Source organism: Stegostoma tigrinum, chromosome 9, assembly GCF_030684315.1.
Source record: "Stegostoma tigrinum isolate sSteTig4 chromosome 9, sSteTig4.hap1, whole genome shotgun sequence".
NCBI classification, from domain to species: Eukaryota; Metazoa; Chordata; class Chondrichthyes; order Orectolobiformes; family Stegostomatidae; genus Stegostoma; species Stegostoma tigrinum.
In genome coordinates this window covers 29,624,013-29,646,233 of record NC_081362.1, presented here as the reverse complement: position 1 = coordinate 29,646,233, position 22,221 = coordinate 29,624,013, and the positions used below count along the sequence as shown (strand labels likewise).

Genomic DNA, 22,221 nt, shown 5'->3' with positions numbered 1-22,221 from the left:
AGGATTGAATATGAATTAAGAAAGGCAGCAAGAGTTTGGATTGATAGCCAGTTTAGTGGTAGAACTGGGTATGCTGGCCAGCATTTTATTAGAGTAGATAACAAAGGTGTTAGAATTTCGCTGGAAATGCTACTGAGCCAGGAGTGGAATCAAATGATGTCATGGAAGTGAGAATTGGAGGTCTTAGTGATGATGTCAACATATGCTCAAATACAACACTTAAGGTTGCAGATGTCAGATTAGATCAAATAATTAACAGGTAGAACTGTGGAACTGATGAATAATATTTAAGTGTAGGAGATTACTGCGCATTGTACTGTGTCAGCTGGACAGTCTGACATTTTGAGATGGAGCAGAAAAGGATTGTAATGAGGTTATCCCTCATTCCATGACCAACTTTCCCTCATCTGCGCCTCCTTACCATGACTTAATCGGCCTATCTTCTCTCCCACCTATCCGTTCCTCCCACCTCACTGACCAATCCCCCCCCACTGCCTACTTGCACTCACCTATTCCCATCCTGCTTACCTTCCCCAGCCCCATCCCTCCTCTCTCTCTTTATTTCAGAGCTCCCTTCCCCATCCCCCATTTCTGAAGAAGGTCCCTGACCTGAAATGACCACTTTCCTGCTCCTCTGTTGCTGCCTGGCCCACTGTGTTCCTCCAGCTCCACACTATTATCTCTGACTCCAGCATCAGCAGTTCTTACTGTCTCTACTTGTTTCGAATTGTATTGCCAAGAATTGGATGAGAAAAAGGATGTCCTTCTCCAAAGAAAATGACCCAAGAATGTCCTAAAACAAAATTCAGAAATTAATTGTGATTGACCAGCCTTCACTTGAACTTTTAAAAACAGTATACTGGCAATGATGTTGTCTAGATTTTCTGTTGTGTGTAAGTTCTAAGTCAAGTGCTGACTTGTTTGGTTTAGAATAACCCATTGAGAAAATTGAGTTGTTAAAGTCCAAATATTCTGCTTACACCATGAGTTGATTTAATTGATTTAATCAATTTTATTAATAGAATTTGTTGAAACACCCAGAACTAAGCAACAGCCAACTCCTGGCCGACTTTCTATCCCCAGATGGCTGTCAATCACAGTTTCTTGAGAAAATTCTTCCGGATGTAAATCTGGGTGAGTATAATGATCTGTTCAGACCATGCTGCACATTGCCTTGATCTTTTTTGATAAGAAATGAATAATTTGCCATTCTAACTGAGATGACTGAGAATTATGTGAATACACAAAGTCTTGAACTTAAAAAGAAATTCAGATTAGAATCAGATTTTACACTGTGCAAATAAAAGGCATTAATGAAGCTTTAAGTAAACAGTGATTAACAACATGCTTGTGTCACAGTGTAGTGGGTGTCAGTGCGACAAGGTTCCTCCTTAGCAATAGCTAGCCAGCAATTTTGTTCAGGTTAAAATATGTCTTTTTCAGAAATTGACAGAAATTCAAATAATATGTATGTGATTGTTTGATTAGTTACCTGATTTTTGATTTCATGTTGGGATTGTTCACGTTTCACATTGGGCCGCACGGTGGCTCCGTAGTTAGCACTGTAGCCACAGCACCAGGGACCCAGGTTCAATTCCACCCTCTGGCGATTGTCTGCGTGGAGTTTGCAGATTTTCCCTGTGTTTGCGTGGGTTTCCTCTGGGTGCTGCAGTTTCCTCCCACAGTCCAAAGATGTGCAGGTAATGTGGATTGGCTGTGCTAAATTGCCCATAGTGTTCAGAGATATGTACATTGTGGGCTGTGCATTATGGGAGGATGGGATGCTCCAAGGGTTAGTGTGGACTTGTTGGGCCAAAGGACCTGTTTCCACACTGGGGATTCTATGATGATGTTCTATGAAGATTATTTGTGTGAGTAGTCATATCATACAGTCATAGAACTGTACAGCATGGAAATAGATCCTTTGGTCCAACTTGTCCATGGTGACCAGATATCTAAATAAATCTTGTCTTATTTGCCAGCAAATGGTCCATATTTGTCTAAACCCTGCCTATTCATACACCCACATAAATGCCTTTTAAATGTTGTAAGGAAGCTAGGGTCAAGTTCAGCTAGAGAGGATTACATGCAGGCAAGGAAGGAGCTCAAAAATGGTCTGAGGAGAGCCAGGAGGGGGCACGAGAAAGGCTTGGCAGAAGGAATCCGGGAAAACACAAAGGCATTTTACACTTACGTGAGGAATAAGAGAATGGTCAAAGAAAGAGTAGGGCCGATCAGGGATAGCATAGGGAACTTGTGTGTGGAGCCTGAGGAGGTAGGGGAAGCCCTAAATGAGTTTTTTGCTTCTGTCTTTACGAAAGAAACGACCTGTGTAGTGAATGAAACCTTTGAAGAGCAGGTGTGCATGCTGGAATGGATAGAGATAGAGGAAGCTGATGTACTGAAAATTTTGTCAAACGTTAAGATTGACAAGTCGCCAGGCCCGGATCAGATTTGTCCTCGGCTGCTTTGGGAAGCGAGAAATGCAATTGCTTCGCCACTTGCGAAGATCTTTGCATCCTCGCTCTCCACTGGAGTCGTACCTGAGGACTGGAGAGAGGCAAATGTAATTCCTCTCTTCAAGAAAGGAAATAGGGAAATCCCCGGCAATTATAGACCGGTAAGTCTCACGTCTGTCGTCTGCAAGGTGTTAGAAAGGATTCTGAGGGATAAGATTTATGACCATCTGGAAGAGCATGGCTTGATCAAATACAGTCAACACGGCTTTGTGAGGGGTAGGTCATGCCTTACAAACCTTATCGAGTTTTTTGAGGATGTGACTAGTAAGGTTGATGAGGGTCAAGCTGTGGATGTGGTGTATATGGACTTCAGTAAGGCATTTGATAAGGTTCCCCATGGAAGGCTCATTCAGAAGGTCAGGAGGAATGGGATACAGGGGAACTTAGCTGCTTGGATACAGAATTGGCTGGCCAACAGAAGACAGCGAGTGGTAGTAGAAGGAAAATATTCTGCCTGGAAGTCAGTGGTGAGTGGGGTTCCACAGGGCTCTGTCCTTGGGCCTCTACTGTTTGTAATTTTTATTAATGACTTGGACGAGGGAATTGAAGGATGGGTCAGCAAGTTTGCAGACGACACAAAGGTCGGAGGTGTCGTTGACAGTGTAGAGGGCTGTTGTAGGCTGCAGCGGGACATTGACAGGATGCAGAGATGGGCTGAGAGGTGGCAGATGGAGTTCAACCTGGATAAATGCGAGGTGATGCATTTTGGAAGGTCGAATTTGAAAACTGAGTACAGGATTAAGGATAGGATTCTTGGCAGCGTGGAGGAACAGAGGGATCTTGGTGTGCAGATACATAGATCCCTTAAAATGGCCACCCAAGTGGACAGGGTTGTTAAGAAAGCATATGGTGTTTTGGCTTTCATTAACAGGGGGATTGAGTTTAAGAGTCGTGAGATCTTGTTGCAGCTCTATAAAACTTTGGTTAGACCGCACTTGGAATACTGCGTCCAGTTCTGGGCGCCCTATTATAGGAAAGATGTGGATGCTTTGGAGAGGGTTCAGAGGAGGTTTACCAGGATGCTGCCTGGACTGGAGGGCTTATCTTATGAAGAGAGGTTGACTGAGCTCGGTCTCTTTTCATTGGAGAAAAGGAGGAGGAGAGGGGACCTAATTGAGGTATACAAGATAATGAGAGGCATAGATAGAGTCGATAGCCAGAGACTATTTCCCAGGGCAGAAATGGCTAGCACGAGGGGTCATAGTTTTAAGCTGGTTGGTGGAAAGTATAGAGGGGATGTCAGAGGCAGGTTCTTTACGCAGAGAGTTGTGAGAGCATGGAATGCGTTGCCAGCAGCAGTTGTGGAAGCAAGGTCATTGGGGTCATTTAAGAGACTGCTGGACATGCATATGGTCACAGAAATTTGAGGGTGCATCCATGAGGATCAATGGTCGGCACAACATTGTGGGCTGAAGGGCCTGTTCTGTGCTGTACTGTTCTATGTTCTATGTTCTACATCAGCCGCCACTGCCACCTCTTGGCAGCTCATTGTACACATGCATTATTCTCTACAGGAAAATGTTGTCCCTGAGGTCTGTTTTAAATCTTTTCTCTCTCACCTTAAACCTACACTCGTTTTGGAGTCCCCTACCGTTGGGGGCATTTTGAAATTTGTTTGTGACATATACGGATCCAGTTGTTCCAAATAAAGACTGGACTCTGATTCAGATCAGTTCTAGAACTTCTCTTGATACCTTTACCTACTGCCCTTACTTCACCTTGGCTTGATTAGTATTGCTCAGTTTTGATTGAATTCACAAGGGTTAGTAGAGAAGCTTAAATAGCAATTGGCTGTGCTATTTAGCCCTCTGTTATTTTAACTGGAGAGATAAATCTCGTGTAAGGTTATGACCTGTTAATATCATTAATGCTGCAGTGAGATTAATACTTAAAATTGTGAAAGGTACAGACAGTGTCAAATTGGAGGCTAGCAGGTAGCAAGTTAAACTTCGTTTTAGTTATAGGAAGGATTCTTTGGGGTCCAAAGGAGCAGGAATACTCTCTAGGCCCCACAAACAGTTCTCTGCCCTCAATTACCTACTCCACCCACCCCAATTAACACCTTCAGCTCCAGTATTTGTGAACATGTTGATGTCTTGCATCCACCTCAGTTTTACATAGAGCATAGAACATTACAGCACAGTACAGGCCCTTTGGCCCTTGTTGTGCTAACCTGTCATAGCGATCTCAAGCCCATCTAACCTATACTATTCAGTGTACGTCCATATGCTCATCCAATGACGACTTAAATGTACCTAAAGTTGGCGAATCTACAACCGTTGCAGGCAAAGCGTTCCATTCGCTTACTACTGTCTGAGTAAAGAAACTACCTCTGACATCTGTCCTATATCTTTCACCCCTCAATTTAAAGCTATGCCCCCCTCATGCTCGCCGTCACCATCCTAGGAAAAAGGCTCTCCCTATCCACCCTATCTAACCCTCTGATTATTTTATAGGTTTCCATTAAGTCACCTCTCAACCTTCTTCTCTTTAACGAAAACAGCCTCAAGTCCCTCAGCCTTTCCTCGTAAGACCTTCCCTCCATACCAGGCATCATTCTAGTAAATCTCCTCTGTACCCTTTCCAAAGCTTCCAAATCCTTCTTATAATGCGGTGACCAGAACTGTACACAATACTCCAAGTGCGGCCGTACCAGAGTTTTGTACAGCTGCAGCATAACCTCCTGGTTCCGGAACTCGATCCCTCTATTAATAAAAGCTAAAACACTGTATGCCTTCTTAACAGCCCTGTCAACCTGGGTGGCAACTTTCAAGGATCTGTGTACATGGGCACCGAGATCTCTCTGCTCATCGACACTACTAAGAATCTTACCATTAGCCCAGTACTTTGCCTTCTGGTTACTCCTACCAAAGAGCATCACCTCACACTTGTCTGCATTAAACTCCATTTGCCACCTCTCAGCCCAGCTCTGCAGCTTATCTATGTCCCTTTGCAACCTACAGCATCCTTCGTCACTATCCACAACTCCACCGACCTTAGTGTCGTCTGCAAATTTACTAACCCGTCCTTCTACATCCTCATCCAAGTCATTTATAAAAATGACAAACAGCAGTGGACCCACCACCGACCCTTGCGGTACACCACTACTAACTGGTCTCCAGGATGAACATTTCCCATCAACTACCACCCTCTGTCTTCTTTCAGCAAGCCAATTTCCGATCCAAACTGCTGTATCTCCCACAATTCCATTCCTCCGCATTTTGTACAATAGCCTACTGTGGGGAACCTTATCGAACGCCTTCCTGAAATCCATATACACCACATCAGCTGGTTTACTCTCATCTACCTGTTTGGTCACCTTCTCAAAGAACTCAATAAGGTTTGTGAGGCACGACCTTCCCTTCACAAAACTGTGCTGACTATTTGCTCTCTCAAATCTTGATGTCACTCCTGCCAGTGTTGTGCAGGAGAATCAAAACCATTAAAATAACCTGGACCTCACACTGAGGAATTCTTACAATCATCTAGATTTTGAGTTAAGATTGGGAATTGTGTATGTCCTCTTGAGTTAGACCATTTTGAGAAATCTAGTAATTCTACTATACAACTAAATCCTAACACAGTCTAGAGGGATTGAGCAAACATGAACTGACAATGAAGGCTGAAAGAATAAATGAATTGGGCAGTTAATACTTTATGGATATAACAAATTAATTTGTAGATAGAGTTGTTTGAATAGAGCTGGAGTATAAACTACTTGTAAACTGAACACAAGAATTTGTTATAACAGGGTGTAGAGCTGGATGAACACAGCAGGCCAGCAGCATCAGAGGAGCAGAAAAGCTGACGTTTTGGGTGTAGACCCTTCTTCAGAAATGGGGGAGCGGGAGTGGGATTCTGAAATAATTGGAGGTGGGGTGGGGGGGAAGGGAGGCGGATGGAAAATGGATAAAGGTGGAGAGGAGACGGACAGGTCAAAGAGGTGGGAGTGGAGCCAGTAAAGGTGAGAGTAGGTGGGGAGTTAGGGTGGGGGTTAGTCCGCCCTGGGAAGACAGACTGGTCAAGGAGGCGGGGATGAGGCTGGTAGGTAGGGGGTGGAGTTTGAGGTGGGAGGTGTGGATAGGTGGGAGAATGGACAGACAGGTTTGGGAGCCAGGGACGAGCTGGGCTGGTTTTTCTGATGCGGTCGGGGGAGGAGTGATTTTGAAGATTATCCCAGGCTCCAAGAAAACCATCCAATCAAACAGATGTTCACCCGCACATTTGCTAATGTGCTACACTGTATCTGCAGTTCCTGATGTCACCACCTCTACATCGGGGAAACCAAGCGGAGGTTTGAAGACTGCTTTGTGGAACACCTACATTCAGTTTGCGCCAAACGACTGCACCTCCCAGTTGCGAACCACTTCAACTCCCCCTCCCACTCCTTGGACGACATGTCCATCCTGGGCCCCCTCCACTGCTACAACAATGCCACTTGAAGGTTGCAGGAACAGCACCTTGCATTTCGCTTGGGAACCCTGCAGTCCAGTGGTGTCAATGTGGACTTTAAAATCTCCCCTTCCCCCGGGCCGCATTCCAAAACCAGCCCAGCTCGTCCCTGTCTGTCCATTCACCCACCTATCCACTCCTCCTTCCTCAACTCCCGCCCCGACCTCCTACCTACCTGCCTCCTTGGCCTATCTGTCTTCCCTGGACTGACCAATCCCCACCCTAACTCCCCACCTACACTCATCTTTACCGGCTCCGTCCCCTGTTTGACCTGTCCGTCTCCTCTCCACCTATCTGCTCCTTTATCCATCTCCATCCGCTTCCCCCCAACTATCTTTATTTCAGTATCCTGTTTCCCCCTCCCCCATTTCTGAAGAACGGTCCGGACTCAAAACGTCAGCTTTCCTGCTCCTCTGCTGCGTGGCCTGTCGTGTTCATCCAGCTGTACACCTTGTTATCTCAGATTCTCCAGCATCGGCAGTTCCTTTCACAATAATTTGTTTATTGAATTAGGACTACTCAAATACAATATTGTGTTATCTTTTATAGGGAAGATTATCAAGTCTGTCCCTGGAAAACTGATCAAAGAGGTGAGCTGTGACATCTTTATTATGCAGTTGAATTGCTGTAAATAAAATTGTCTTTCAAGGTGAGCAGAGCGCACTTTGCCAGGTTTACACGTAAAAAGGCCTTCTGGGAAATATACAAGAGTAACTATCACCAGTGTGGCCACTTTCATTTCACAAGCACCTGTTCAGTTGTGGAACTGTCTCATTTAGCATTATCAGTGCAATTGGAAATGAAAACTGGCACAACCTTATGTTTGACATACTCCTGAAGGAACTCAATAGAAAGTGTAGTTCAACTTGCCGGCAAGTTATGAACAATGTTGTTAGACCAAATTAGGTCCACATTTATGTTGTACCTCAGAGATCCAAATAATCATTTGATAGTGCAGAATCTGCTGAAAAAAGACATATATTTTGTTGAAGTTTTTTTTCGTCTTGTCATCAGATCATTTTATGAGCATACAAATTTAAAGGGAAAGTCAATTCGGACTCATGATTAGAAAATAAAAACTGTTGTGTAGAGACGTTGCATTGGGGAATGCATCTGTTAATGTTGTTTGACTGATAACAGACAGGCTTTAAAATTTTAAACCAGTTTGGTTGGCTTTGATTCGTTAGGGCATTGCCCTGAGAAATGAACCAGTGAATGGCTATCTTCTGCTCCCTTGTAATAGGTGTTTACCAACTAATCAAAACTCTGTTTGCATACAGTATAAATATTAGTTTTCCCCTTGAATTTGTATTACCAAATGTACCAATGAGTGCATTTTTTTTAATCAATACTCTACTTCTTTAGGACCACAGGAGTATTTATACACCTGATACATACGTACAAGAAAGTTAAAACTTGGACAGCAACAACATAGTTTAACTTGCAGTTAAAAGCAAATAAACTTCCAATTGAATTTCTTCAAAAGTGTGTTAAGCTCAAGGTTTTGCCTGTTTTCATTTCCCAACTTACTGCTAAAATGTGAGAGTCCTAAGGTTGAAGGTGAATTTAAGCAAAATGAAATTAACAATTGCTTCTTACTCTGGGATAATATTTCCTCAATCATCTTTAGCTTGGTCTCGCCATGATCTGATCTGAATATATCCTTTGCACATTATTAGTCAACGTTATATCATGCATCACTTTGGAAAGAGAGTCCTGATATTGAGACAATCTCATTAATAAAAATTAGAAGGAAATCTTGCTGTCCATCCACCTGGACCTCCACAAATTAGCTAACTCTTTTGTAATGGTAGAGAAATCCTCATTAGCTTCACATTTAAACTGCAACCTGCAGCTTGTAGAACGTTTCTCACACTTTTTTCGCATTCAAAAAGGCAAAACATTTGTCAAAGGAAACAGAGATAACACGGTGTGAAGCTGGACGAACACAGCAGGCCAAGCAGTATCAGAGGAGAACGTTTTGAGAACGGTCCCGACCCAAAACATCAATCTTTCCTGCTCCTCGGCTTGGCCTGCTGTGTTCATCCAGCTTCACACCATGCTATCTCAGATGCTCCAGCATCGGCAGTTCCTACTATCCCTCTGACAAAGGAAACATGTTGCAAGGCTGTTCCCAGCTACAATCAACCCACTTGGCCTAGGCCTATGGTGGATTGTTGTTCCTACTTGCTCTTTAAATGAATGTGCTTCTATTGAAATTCTGCCTGCTGCTAACGTGATGAAGGAACCGGGTTGGGATCAGTTTGCTTATATGACATGACCAATCCAGCAGTAAAAAGGGCCTGCGTCAGCAATCTTATCTTAACATGGTCACATGATCAGGCCAGATTCCTCCAAAATCAGTTTGTTCAACTGATCCAAATTACAGAGATCAAAAATAAGAAATAAAATTAGAGTTAGACTTTATTGTCACGTGTACTCAAGTACAAGAGTACAGAAAATATTGCCTTTCACAGTGCGATCTTAGGTACAAAGTACCTGGGCACAAATCTTAGCTACAAACAGAAATAAAGAAGAAAAAGGTGCCATTACCTTGGTGATACGTAGTATAAGTTAAAAAATAAGACACACAGAAAAGGATAAACCTACAGTCAGATAAACAGATTACAGATAAACATGGTGTGGAGCTGGATGAACACAGCCGGCCAGGCAGTATCAGAGGAACAGGAAAGTTGAAGTTTTGGGTCTGGACCCTTCGTCAGAAATGGGGGAGGGGAATAGGACTCTGCAATAAATAGAGTAGGGGGAGGCATTGATGGAAGGTGGAATAATGAGCAGATAGGTAGAGGGAAGACAGGTCAAAGAATTGGGGATAAAGCCAGTAAAGGTGAGTGTAGATGGGGAGTTGGGATGGGGGTTGGTCAGTTGAGGGAGGACAGAGAGGTCAAGGAGGTGGCGATGAAGCTGGTAGGTAGGAATTGGGGGTGGGGGTTGGTCAGAGAGGTGGGAGAAAAGACGGACAGGTCATGGAGGTGGGGATGAGATGGCTGGTTTTGGGATGAGGTTGGGGTGGGGAGATTTTGAAGCTTGTGAAGTCCACATTGATAGCACTGGGCTGCAGGGTTCCCAAGTGAAATGTGAGGTGCTGTTCCTGCAGCCTTTGGGTGGCATCGTTATGGCAATGCAGGAGGCCCAGGATGGACATGTCATCCAAAGAGTGGGAGGGCGAGTTGAAGTGGTTCGCAACTGGGAGGTGCAGTCATTTCTCATAAACCAAGTGTAGGTGTTCCACAAAACAGTCTCCAAGCCTCTGCTTGGTTTTCTCGATGTAAAGGAGGCCACATTGGGAACAGCGGATACAATATACCACATTAGCAGATGTGCAGGTGAATGTCTATTTAATGTGGAAGGTTTTCTTGGGGCCTGGCATAGGGGTGTGGGGCAGGTGTAGCTCTTCCTGTGGCTGCAGGGTAAAGTGCCAGGGGTGGTGTGGCTAGTGTGGAGTGGATGAGGGAGTCACAGAGAGAGCAGATCCTCTGGAAGGCAGATAAGGGTAGGGAGGGCAAAATACCCTTGGTAGTGGGGTTAGATTGCAGGTGGCAGAAGTGGCGGAGGATGATGCGTTGAATCTGGAGGTTGGTGGGGTTGTACATGTGGATGAAGAGGATTCTGTTTTTGTTATTATGGGGAGGGTGTGAGGGATGAGTTGTGGGAAACGCGAGAAATGCAGTCCAGGGCGTTTTCGGCCACAGTGGAGAGGAAATTGCAGTCTTTGAAAAACGAGGACATCTGGGATGCCTGGGAGTGAATGGCCCTGTTCCTGAGATGAGGCATTCCACTCCCATCTTATCTGACCCCTTATCCACCTTCCATCATCCTATTCCCCCCCGACCCCTCTCTTTTTATTTCAGAGTCCCAGTCCCCTTCTCCTCCCCTGTTTCTAAAGAAGGGCCCAGACCCGAAATGTCAACTTTCCTGCTCCTTTGATGCTACCTGGCCTGCTGTGTTCATCCAGCTCTACACCTTGTTATCTCGGATTCTCCAGCATCCGCAGTTCCTACTATCTCTACAGATAAACATTACGTTGCAGTTGATCAGCACAGAGGCTTCCACACGTGGTCTGACCGGTCATGCAAGCAGCTGACTACCTATGTTAATTCCCAGTCCAACAAGTACTTCATGCCTCCCACTCACTCCACTCTGGCCCTCAGCCGTTCTGCTCCACTCCATGCCTCTAGCCTTCAAGCACACTGTATCGCTCCAAACCTCCAACCCATTCCATTTCTGACCTTCAGCAGCTCCAAAGTAAGTTTTATTTAATAAAAAACGCTTTAAAATCTGAGAAAAAAGAGACAAAGTGAAAGGGGGAAAGAAAGAGAAAGCAGATGAGTTGATGAGCCCCGAGCTGAGAACCTGGATACTGCCTACTGTGCCTCCACTATCTTGATATAAAGATTAATCAATTAAAGGTTAATCATTTGTCTACATAGCAACCAGTGACACATTACTATGAAGTATTTCTTACACATCTGAATAAATGAACCACTAGTTCTGTTTTCTGCTGTAACATGTGATTTGTTCTAAAGTGCTGCATGTATTTCACCATTCACATTACAACTTGATGGTTATTGTGTGCACCTGGGCAAATTATTTAGCTGTGGGGTTGGAGCAAACAAAGTACAAAGTGTGCCGTTCTCAACAGGTGGTGCTGCATTGTTATCAGAAGCAGGCACATACGTTATTTTTCCCAAGAGAATGGAGGCCAAATTGTTGACCATTTGTTGTTGCACTGACCGAGATCTGTTAACTCCAGGTGTCTTTCCCTAGATATTGTTCATTGAAACTATGACCTCCGTGAGGTAGCAAGTGTATTAGTTTGATATTTTTAAAGAAATTTTTAATCAAATTGAAAAGAAACATGAATACAGTTGCATTCCCTACATCAAATTTTATTTTGCTTTCTTTCTAATTAACTGCGTCATCCTCATTTTATATCTGCCTTTCATTTAAATTGTACAGTGGGTGTGGCATGTATGAAGCTGTTATTTCCCTGTTTTGGTTGCAGAAAGGCCAACATCTAGAGTCATTCCTCACAGCATTCATCAACTCCTGTGAGGCTCCCAAACCAAAACCAAGTAGACCGGAACTCACCATTCTTAGCCCAACTTCAGAAAACAACAAAAAGGTAAATTTGAGAGCAGTGTATTTGGCAGGTAATTTGTGGGAAGAACTAATCAGTATTACATTTTGCCCACTTTTTCTTAAATCACTCTGGGCAACTCAGTGCTTGGTGGAAATTGTAACACAATTTTTATTTACAATTTGATTTTTCAGAAGAATCATTAAATCTGAAACGTTAACTGTGATTTCTCTCCACAGATGCTGCTAAACCTGCTGAGTTTTTCCAGCAATTTCAATTCTTGTTCCTGATTTCCAGCATCTGCAATTCCTTAAATCTTTTAGATTATCGATCACCTACTCTGGAGCTGGGATTATGTTATGATTGGTGTTTGCGATCAACTCCCAAAATTTTGTCCATGTATTTGGTAATTGAGAAGTAGTAATGCTAATGTTAAGCTTTGGCAGGTGGCAGTTCTAGTCCACTGACCTCTGAGATGTGACCATGTTGGTCAAATAGTGGCTACTTGAAAGGTTCATAGTAAAATTGATATTTTAAGGAGAAGCGAAATCTAAGTAAATAAATTTTGTTGATATGAAGGTTGAAGTAAATGCGTTTATATTTCATCTTTACAAAAATATCCAATAATTTTCAGAATTAGTACGCTGTTTACAGCAAAGAGTAACATTTGTATATTGCAGCACCTGTTTACCACATCTATTTTCAAGAGTCAGAATTTAATGCTATTTTTAAGACATGTATGTCTGTAGGTCGTTTCAAATTCAGTAATGTTATTTTACAAATTTATTATATTTTTAAAATGAATATGAACGTCTTGGAGAGATATGGGGATAACACTTGAAAGTCGAATTGAAGGGCATCATTCATGATCATTTTTGACATCAGGACAGTCTTTGCCAATGCTCAACAAAGAAGCTGAGAGATATGCTCATGTTATTCACATGAGGGTTAATTGACTAATATGTCCAAAGCCTTGTGTACAGTACACAGTTCCTATCAGTGTTCAAGTTACTTTGTGTAACACTTGAGGCATCTTACTTGGTCCTCTGACTCACTGACAACATTATTGAAAACATACTAGTTAGAATTCTTTCTGTTTAAAACACCTGAATTATCATGGAAAGTAAATGATAACAGGTGTAAATTTGGATTACCGTATTTAAATGATGTAGAAGAAATGAGTTTCATCAGTAGCTAATCTCTCCTTTCTTTCAGCTTTTTAATGACTTATATAAAAATAATGCCAATCGTTCTGAAAGTACAGAGAAGAAGTACAACCAGAACTACTTCATGGAAATGATGACATTAGATGGTGTTTATGATTATCTGATGTACGTGGGTAAGTGAGCCTTCTGACTGTCCGACATTCAAGCTGAAAATTACATCCACGGAAGACTGCATCCTCCAGAATTGTGGTTGCTCGAATGTGATATTATGCTTCATGTTGATATGGTTGCCCAACCTTAACATGACTTCTGTATTTATTGTGGATGCAGGCATAGCAGAGTCAAATAGTCATCTATTAAGGGATCACTATTGTCATTTTGCTGAGATCCTTTTCTTTAATGTAACACAATAGCTTGGATTAAACAAGTAGTAAATAATCCAGTCCTGTAGTACTATGCTGTTTATATTTATAGTTTTAATGCAGCTTTCTGTTTCATTCAGTCATTGGGCCATGATTACACTGTTATTTGATGCCTGTTTGCTGGCAGTTAAAGGAATGTAAGAGCAGGAGTAGGTCATTCTCTTTCCAACTCTGTTCTGAAACCTCAGTCTGAACATGGGTGAATCATACCTCAACACCACTTGCCTACCTTGGTTCCATTTTACTTGCTGCCCTTAAATTTCTATGAATCTGTCATAAAAGTTTTATTATTGTGTCCACACACTTTGATTGACAGAGTTTGGATTTCCACTAACCTTTTGTGTGGAAAAAGCCCTTTCTAATTTTACTCTGTAACCAACTAGATCAAATGATAAGACCCCTGCTAAGAATTATTCGATTAGAAAAAGTAGATTTGGTAAAGAAAACTAACAAAATTAATATTATTAGACACCTACTTTCAGGTAAGTCCATGTTTGGAAAGCGGTGGCCTTTTAAAAGTACAGTAGCAAGAATTCAGGGCTAGCATGTTCCTCTAAGTGTAAAGGATAAGGACAGCAGTTCAGCTAAATGATTGAAATATAAGCCAATTTCAGGCTAGTCTTGAGCCCCTCAACTGAGCGCACAAACTGTGAAGCACTGAATCTAGGCCTAGATAGACTAGTCAATTTCTACAGATGCAGAAGCTGCAAAATCAATTCTATTTGAATGCTTATTTTCCTTTAACCACCACTATAACACATTGAGGTACAGCATCATTTGAAATATTGGAAGATGTGGAACGTCTAATGTTGCTTCATAAACTCCCAGTTATGACTATTGATTTGATTTTTAAGTTGATCAAAATGACCAGAATTTCTTCCTTTCCCTGATAAGTAAGATTTCACAGCCAAGGCCATAAGATTCAAGCGATAACATGGTCTGGTAACGGAGTTCTGATAACCTGAAATGTCAAACGTTTCTGAAGAAGGGTCTCGACCAGAGGCTTCAACTTTCCTGTTCCTCTGCTGCTTGGCCTGCTGTGTTCATCCAGCTTCACACCGTGTTATCTCAGATTCTCCAGCATTGGCGGTTCCTACTATCTCATAAGATTCAAGTATTGGTTTGCTCCAGTCTTTTATGTTGACCATTTCTGCAGCATGCTCATTAACATAGATTATTTAAAAGAAAATCTGTTCACAATGTAAACATTTTTTCTTAGATGAAGATGTTGATAATGCTTTCTGGATTGGTCAATTTTTGCATTTAACAGCTAGCATTTGCCACTCCTCCAGCTTTACCCATCTGAGGGGGAAAGAAATCAGGCAACTTTAAAAGTACATGTGGGGAAGAACAGGCAGGATTAGGTTAATGAACACGATGGAACTGGCAGTCTGATGTGTGTTTATTTTAATATAAGATGTATGATAAATAAGGCAGATGAGCTTAGAAGTTGGATTAGTACATGAAACTACAATGTTTTGCCCATTACAAAAAACATAGTTGAGAGAAGGACAGGACTGGCAGCTCAACGTTACAATATTTAGATGTTTCAGGCGTGATGGAAATAAAGTGGGGGAGTTGCGTTACTGTGTAAGGAGAATGTCACAGCTGCATTAAGAGAGGGCACCTTAGACGGCTCATCCAGCAAGACCATATGGTTATAACTCAGGAATAAGAGAGGTGCAATCACCTATGATGTGGTTATACTATAGGCCTCCCAATAGCCAGCAGGAGACGGAGGAATAGATATGTTTGCAAGTTATGTAAAGATGTAAAAATAACAAGGTTGTTATAGGATGAAGGGTCCAGGCCCGAAACGTCAGCTTTTGTGCTCCTGAGATGCTGCTTGGCCTGCTGTGTTCATCCATTTTATTATCTTGTTATAGTGAGTGATTTTAACTTCCCCAATATTAATTGGGACTCCCTTAGAGACAGGGGACTTAAATGGAACAAAACTTGTTAGATGCATTCAGGAGGGCTACTTGAAACAATGTGTAGATGGTCCAACCAGGGAAGGAGCCAAAATAGACCTTGTACTAGGGAATGAGCCTGGCCAGGTAAAATAGAAATTTCAGTGGAGAAGCATTCTGGGAACAGTGATCATAAATCTGTGTTTTATAAAATAGTTACTTATAAGAAGGTCAGTCTTCCAGTGAAAGTGCAAAACTGGGGGAAAGCTATTAACAGCAGTATTAGGCAGGAACTAGAGAAATTAGATTGAGTGTAAATCTACATCTGAAGTGGGAGTCTTTTTAACAGCAGGTTGATCAGAGTTCAGGATCAGCCTGTTATTGTGAGGATGAAAGCAACATTTGGGAATCCTTGGTGACGAGATATTGAAAGTTTCTTCAAAAAGGAAGAGGAAGCATATGTAAAGTTTAAGAAACTGAAGTCAGACTTGAGGAATATGAAGGAACCAAAAAAAGAACTTAAACAAGGAATTAGGATGGCTAGAAGGGACTTTGGCAAGTAGGATTAGACATTATCCTGATGTGCCTTCTGCATATATTAGGAACAAGAGGACAGTTAGGGAAAGGGTAGGTCCACTCCAGGACAAAGGAAATTTATGTGTGGAGCAAGAGGAATTGGGCGAGTTCTTTCAGAAGATTAAGTCACGTGGGATCCACGGTAAGTTGGATACAAAATTGGCTTGGTCATAGAATACAAAAGGTGGTTGTGGAGGGGTATTTTTCTGACCGGAGATCTGTGACCAGTGGTGTTCTGCAAGAATCAGTACTGGGACCTCTGTTGTTTGTCGTATGGATGAAAATGCACGTGGTCTTGTCAGTTAGTTTGTGGATGTGAAAATTGATGTGGTTGTGGATAGTGAGGAAGGTCATTAAAGGATATTGATCATTTGTAAAGTTGGGCAGAGAAAGGGCAGTTGAAGTTTATTCTGGACAAGTGGGAGGTCAAATGCAAGAAAAAAATTATACAGTAAATGCAGAACTCTTGGGAGCAATTTGGGTTGCAAACCCATAGCTCCCTGAAAGTGGCAACATGAATGGATAAGGTGATAAAGAAGGCATGTGGCATTCTTGCCTTCATTGGTTGGGGCTGAGAGTATAAAAGTTGGCAAGTCATGTTGCAACTGTGTAAAACTTTAGGCTACATTTGGAGTATCATATGCTATTCTGGTCGTTGCACCATACGAAGGATGTGGAAGGTTTGAGAAGGTGCAACAGAAGTTCAGCAGGATGTTGCCAGGATTAGAGTATATTTGCTTTAAGCAGAGGCTGGACAAGCTTGGATTGTTTTTGCAAGGGTGGAGGCTGAGGGGTGACCTGATTGAAGTGTATAAAATTGTGATGCATGGATAGGATTGATGAGTTAAGATCTTTTTCCCATGGTGAAAGTATCATATATGGGCATAAATTTAAGGTGAGAGAGGGAAAGTATAAGGAAGATGTGTGAAGCAACTTCTTTTACAGTGGGTGGTAGGTGCCTGGACTACATGAGCAGGGGACGTGGTAGAAGCCGATACAATAGCAACATTGAAGAGGCATTTGGACACACGTGTGAATAATCAGGGAATGGGGGATATGGACCATGTGCAGGCAGATGGAATTAGCTTAGAATGGCATGGCCAGCACAGGCGTGATGAGTTGATGGGCCTGTTCTTAGAGTGGAGGTAGATATAGGAGAGACGCCAGAAGTAGGTCGGGGCGTGGGATGCATTGCCAGAGAGGCTAATGGAGTCAGCCTCAATTGGGGGCATTTAAGCAGCTATTAGGTAGGCATATGGATGATAGTATAAGGTAGGAGTAGAGGTTAGATAGACCTTAGGATTAGGGTAAAAGTTCGTCACAACATCGTGGGCCGAACTGCCTGTACTGTGCTGTATTGTTCTATGTTCTATGTTTCTGTACTAATTTATATATTCTTTGCTCCTGTCTTTCTGGTCCCACGGTATGACTTATTGCTGGAATTAAAGAAATGTATTTGCAGCTTGTTGGCGGCCATAGGAAATACTGAAGAATGCCCAACTGGATTAGTTTGGCATCTGATCCGTTGATTAACCAATTTCAATATGGGAAGCTCAGTCAGATGTCTCCTTACCCCTCTTACATATGAAAGAGTTGGCAGACAATCAATGCCAATATTTTGCCAAATTCTGCAGCTTAGTTTAAATGGATAGAAACAAACTAAAGAAGAGCAGGAGTAGGTTAGACTATTCTTTGATCCTGTTGTGCAATTTAATAACATCAAGGCTGGCCTAATTGCAATCTTTTAAATCTACTTTCAACTCTCACCTGATGAGGTTTCAATTCCTTGCTTAATAATCTATCAAACTTGGCCTGTAAAAATATTGAAGAATTCCAAAGAGTAGTAGGATTTGACATTAGTTATTTTTGCCCTCCTTGTCTGCTCATTGAAGCAGGAGTAATGAGGATTAATTTCTATACCAGGAGAGTTTAAGTGTCAGATTGATGATATCCTTGTAGTCTAAAGCTTAGGCAGAGCTTGATCTACAAAAGTCTGATTTAAATCACAGGGATATTCCTGAATGAGTTGCATGAGTCTGATCTTGGTTTGAGCAATGAATGTGCAAAACAATCCTTTGAGAGTTTAGGTAGATGTGATTTACGCCATTCGTTAATCTATGTAGCAATGAACCATGAACCTCAAGGTCACATTTTAGAATCAAGCACTTGAAATTGTCTGGTGGGTCACGATTAAACTGAATTAACCCTTGAATTTTGGTTCATCTGTTGGCTGAAGAAGTCGTTGTGGATGTTTTCCCATTTAATGTCATTGTATAAATGAACGTCAGCTTAATTTATCTGCCTCTTTTACTTTTCACCTCTGGCTCAAAAAGAGTGTGGCTTTGTTCTCAGTGGACATTTCAGTGTGATACAGATCATGTGCTTTGTTGAAAGAAAGGTCTTTTCGGAGACATATTAAAGTAAAACATATGCATCTTTTCTGGTAGTTGAGTTGAATTATAGCTTAGCACAATTCAAAAACCAGGGAGTTATTGATCTTTTAGTCTTCAATGAGACATGGGAGTTGTTGGCAAGGCCAGCATTTATTGTTGGTCCCTAATTGTTATGGAGAAGGTAGTGAGCTGTTTTCTTAAAACACTGCAGTTCTTGGAGTGTAGGGACATGTTGAAGAACTGTTGTGCTGATGTCCTTGGGTTGAGTTGATTGACCTCCAACTACTACAATAATTTTCTTTTGTACTAAGTATATATCCAACCTGTAGAGTTTCCCCTGATTCCCAGAGACTTCAGTTTGCCAGGGCTCCTTCATGCTGCAACTGGTCAAATTCTCCCTGGATGCCAAGGGCAGTATTTCTGAAGTGCAACTGTCTTCTCCATGCTTGGAACTTTGGTTATAATGAGGTCAAAAGTTGAGTGGCCTTGACAGAACCCAAATTGAGGGTCAGTAAGCAGGTTATTTGCAAGTACAACTTGAGGGCACAGTCAATGACCCTTGCAACACTTCTTGATTGAGAATGGATTGCTGGGTAGTAATTCAGCGGGTTGGTTGGATTTGTCCTATGTTTTGCACTCAAGACATAGCTGGGCAATTTTCCGACATTGTTTAGTAGAAGCCAGTGTTGCTGGAACAGCTTGTTCAGGGGTACGGCAAGTTCTGGAGTACAGTTTTCAGTACTATTGCCAAATGTTATCACAGCCCAGAATCTTTGTAATCCACGTTGTCTTCAGCTGTCTTGTGTTAGCGCATGGAATGAATTAAATTGGTTGAACTGGCATCTGTGATGCTGGGGAGCCCAGGAGGAGGCTGAAATGGATAATACTCCACCAAACCCCACCTCTTCCTCCGTTACATTGATGACTGTATCGGCGCCGCCTCTAGCTCCCCAGAGGAGCTCGAACAGTTCATCCACTTCACCAACACCTTCCACCCCAACCTTCAGTTCACCTGGGACATCTCCAGCACACCCCTCACCTCCCTGGATCCCTCAGTCTCCATCTCAGGCAACCAGCTTGTAACTGATGTCCATTTCAAGCCCTCCGACTCCCACATCTACCTAGAATACACCACCTCCCACCCACCCTCCTGCAGAAATTCCATCCCCTATTCCCAATTCCTCCGCCTCCGCCGCGTCTGTTCCCACGATGAGGCATTCCAGTCCCGCACATCCCAGATGTCCGAGTTCTTCAAGGACCGCAACTTTCCCCCCACAGTGGTCGAGAACGCCCTTGACCGCGTCTCCCGCATTTCCCGCAACACATCCCTCACACCCCGCCCCCGCCACAACCGCCCAAAGAGGATGCCCCTCGTTCTCTCACACCACCCCACCAACCTCCGGATACAACGCATCATCCTCTGACACTTCCGCCATCTACAATCTGACCCCACCACCCAAGACATTTTTCTATCCCCATCCCTGTCTGCTTTCCGGAGAGACCACCATCTCCGTGACTCCCGTGTTTGCTCCATACTGCCCTCTAACCCCACCACACCTGGCACCTTCCCCTGCAACCGCAGGAAATGCTACACTTGCCCCCACACCTCCTCCCTCACCCCTATCCCAGGCCCCAAGATGACTTTGCACATTGGCAGATGTGCAGGTGAACCTCTGCTTAATGTGGTATACTGTATCCATTGTACCCGGCGTGGCTGCCTCTACGTTGGGGAAACCAAGCGGAGGCTTGGGGACCGCTTTGCAGAACACCTCCGCTCGGTTCGCAATAAACAACTGCACCTCCCAGTCGCAAACCATTTCCACTCCCCCTCCCATTCTTTAGATGACATGTCCATCATGGGCCTCCTGCAGTGCCACAATGATGCCACCCGAAAGTTGCAGGAACAGCAACTCATATTCCGCTTGGGAACCCTGCAGCCCAATGGTATCAATGTGGACTTCGCCAGCTTCAAAATCTCCCCTTCCCCCACCGCATCCCAAAACCAGCCCAGTTCATCCCCTCCCCCCACTGCACCACACAACCAGCCCAGCTCTTCCCCTCCACCCACTGTATCCCAAAAGCAGTCCAACCTGTCTCTGCCTCCCTAACCCGTTCTTCCTCTCACCCATCCCTTCCTCCCACCCCAAGCCGCACCTTCATCTCCTACCTACTAACCTCATCTCGCCTCCTTGACCTGTCCGTCTTCCCTGGACTGACCTATCCCCTCCCTACCTCCCCACCTATACTCTCCTTTGCACCTATCTTCTTTTCTCGCCATCTTCGGTCCGCCTCCCCCCCCCCTTATTTATTCCAGAACCCTCACCCCATCCCCCTCTCTGATGAAGGGTCTAGGCCCGAAACGTCAGCTTTTGTGCTCCTGAGATGCTGCTGGGCCTGCTGTGTTCATCTAGCCTCACATTTCATTATCTTGAATACCCCGCCCTTGTCTTTTGCATTGCTATGCTGGGCTCCCCTAGCTTTGGGAGTAGAATATTTATGAAACTGACATTTTCTTGTTAGTGGTTTAATTGTCCACCACTCATGACCAGATGTTAATAGGACTGCAGAGATTGGATTGGATGTTTGAGGATTATTTAAGTCTGTCAGTTGTATGCAGCTTCTGCTGTTTGGCATACAGGTAGCCTTTGTATTCGCTTTATCATGTTAATACCTCATTTTTGCATATGCCCAGTGCTTCTCCTGGTATGCCCTCCTGTGCATTTCATGAAGTCCGGATGTTTCAAGTGGAGGTGTGGACTTGTTGGGCCAAAGGGCCCGTTTCCACACTGTAGGGATCCTAATCTAAGTCATAAAATCATACAGTATGAAAACAGACCTTTCAGCCCAACTCATCCATGCCAATCAGATATCCTATCTCATCTCATTTGCCAGCATTTGGCCCAAGTCCCTCAAACCTTCCTATTCATGTACCCATCCAGACACCTTTTGAAATGTTGTAATTGTAACTGCTGCCGCTGCCACCTCCTGTGAGAGCTCATTCACCCACCACCCTTTACGTGAAAAGGTCACTTTTAAATCTTTCCCTCTTACCTTAAACCTATGCCTTTTAGTTTTGGACTCCCCTAAGGAGTCCAAGGGACAAGTCATAGGGTGAATAGCCAATCCATGCCCCACGTAACATTATAAACCTCCATAAGGTCGCCCCTCAGTCTCCTAAAGCTCCAGGGACAAAAAGCCTTGGCTTATTTGGCCACACTCTATTGTTCCAACCCAATCCCAGCAACATCCTTGTAAATTTTTTCTGAACCGTTTCAAGTTTCACAACGTCCTTCCTATAGCAGGGAGACCAGAATTAAATGCAGTAATCTAAAAGTAGCCTCACCAATTATCCTGGTCCACCCACATTTATACTGTGGTCAAGAAAGCATAAGAACACCTCCACTTTCTCAGGCTAAGAAAATTCAGCATGTCCATAAAGACACTTAACAATTTTTATAGATGCACCATAGAAGGGATTGTGTCCGGATACATCGTGGCTTGTTATGGCAGCAGTTCATAAGAAGTTACAGAGAGTTGTGAACATAGCCCAGTTTATCATGCAAGCTAACCTTCCACCCAGGAACTCCATGTACTTCTTGCTGCCTCAGGAAGGCAGCCAGTGTAAACAAAGACCCCTCCCGTCCTGGTTATCATCTCTTTCAACCTCTTCCATTGGATAGAA

General features: G+C 43.3%; 1 protein-coding gene across 13 annotated transcripts in view; it reads left to right on the top strand.

Annotated features, from left to right (window-relative positions):
• snx14 (sorting nexin 14) overlaps positions 1 to 22,221 on the top strand; it is a 234,146-nt gene that overhangs the window by 150,259 nt on the left and 61,666 nt on the right. For all 13 annotated transcript variants that reach the window (XR_009446141.1, XR_007248056.2, XR_007248055.2 and 10 more), the window contains 4 exons: positions 1,023 to 1,134; positions 7,521 to 7,561; positions 11,998 to 12,117; positions 13,288 to 13,411. Coding sequence is in view for 9 of the 13 variants with exons in the window: in XM_048535544.1 (XP_048391501.1) it covers positions 1,023 to 1,134; positions 7,521 to 7,561; positions 11,998 to 12,117; positions 13,288 to 13,411 (397 nt within the window). In the remaining 4 variants the exon portion in view is untranslated. The remainder of the gene's footprint in view (positions 1 to 1,022; positions 1,135 to 7,520; positions 7,562 to 11,997; positions 12,118 to 13,287; positions 13,412 to 22,221) is intronic.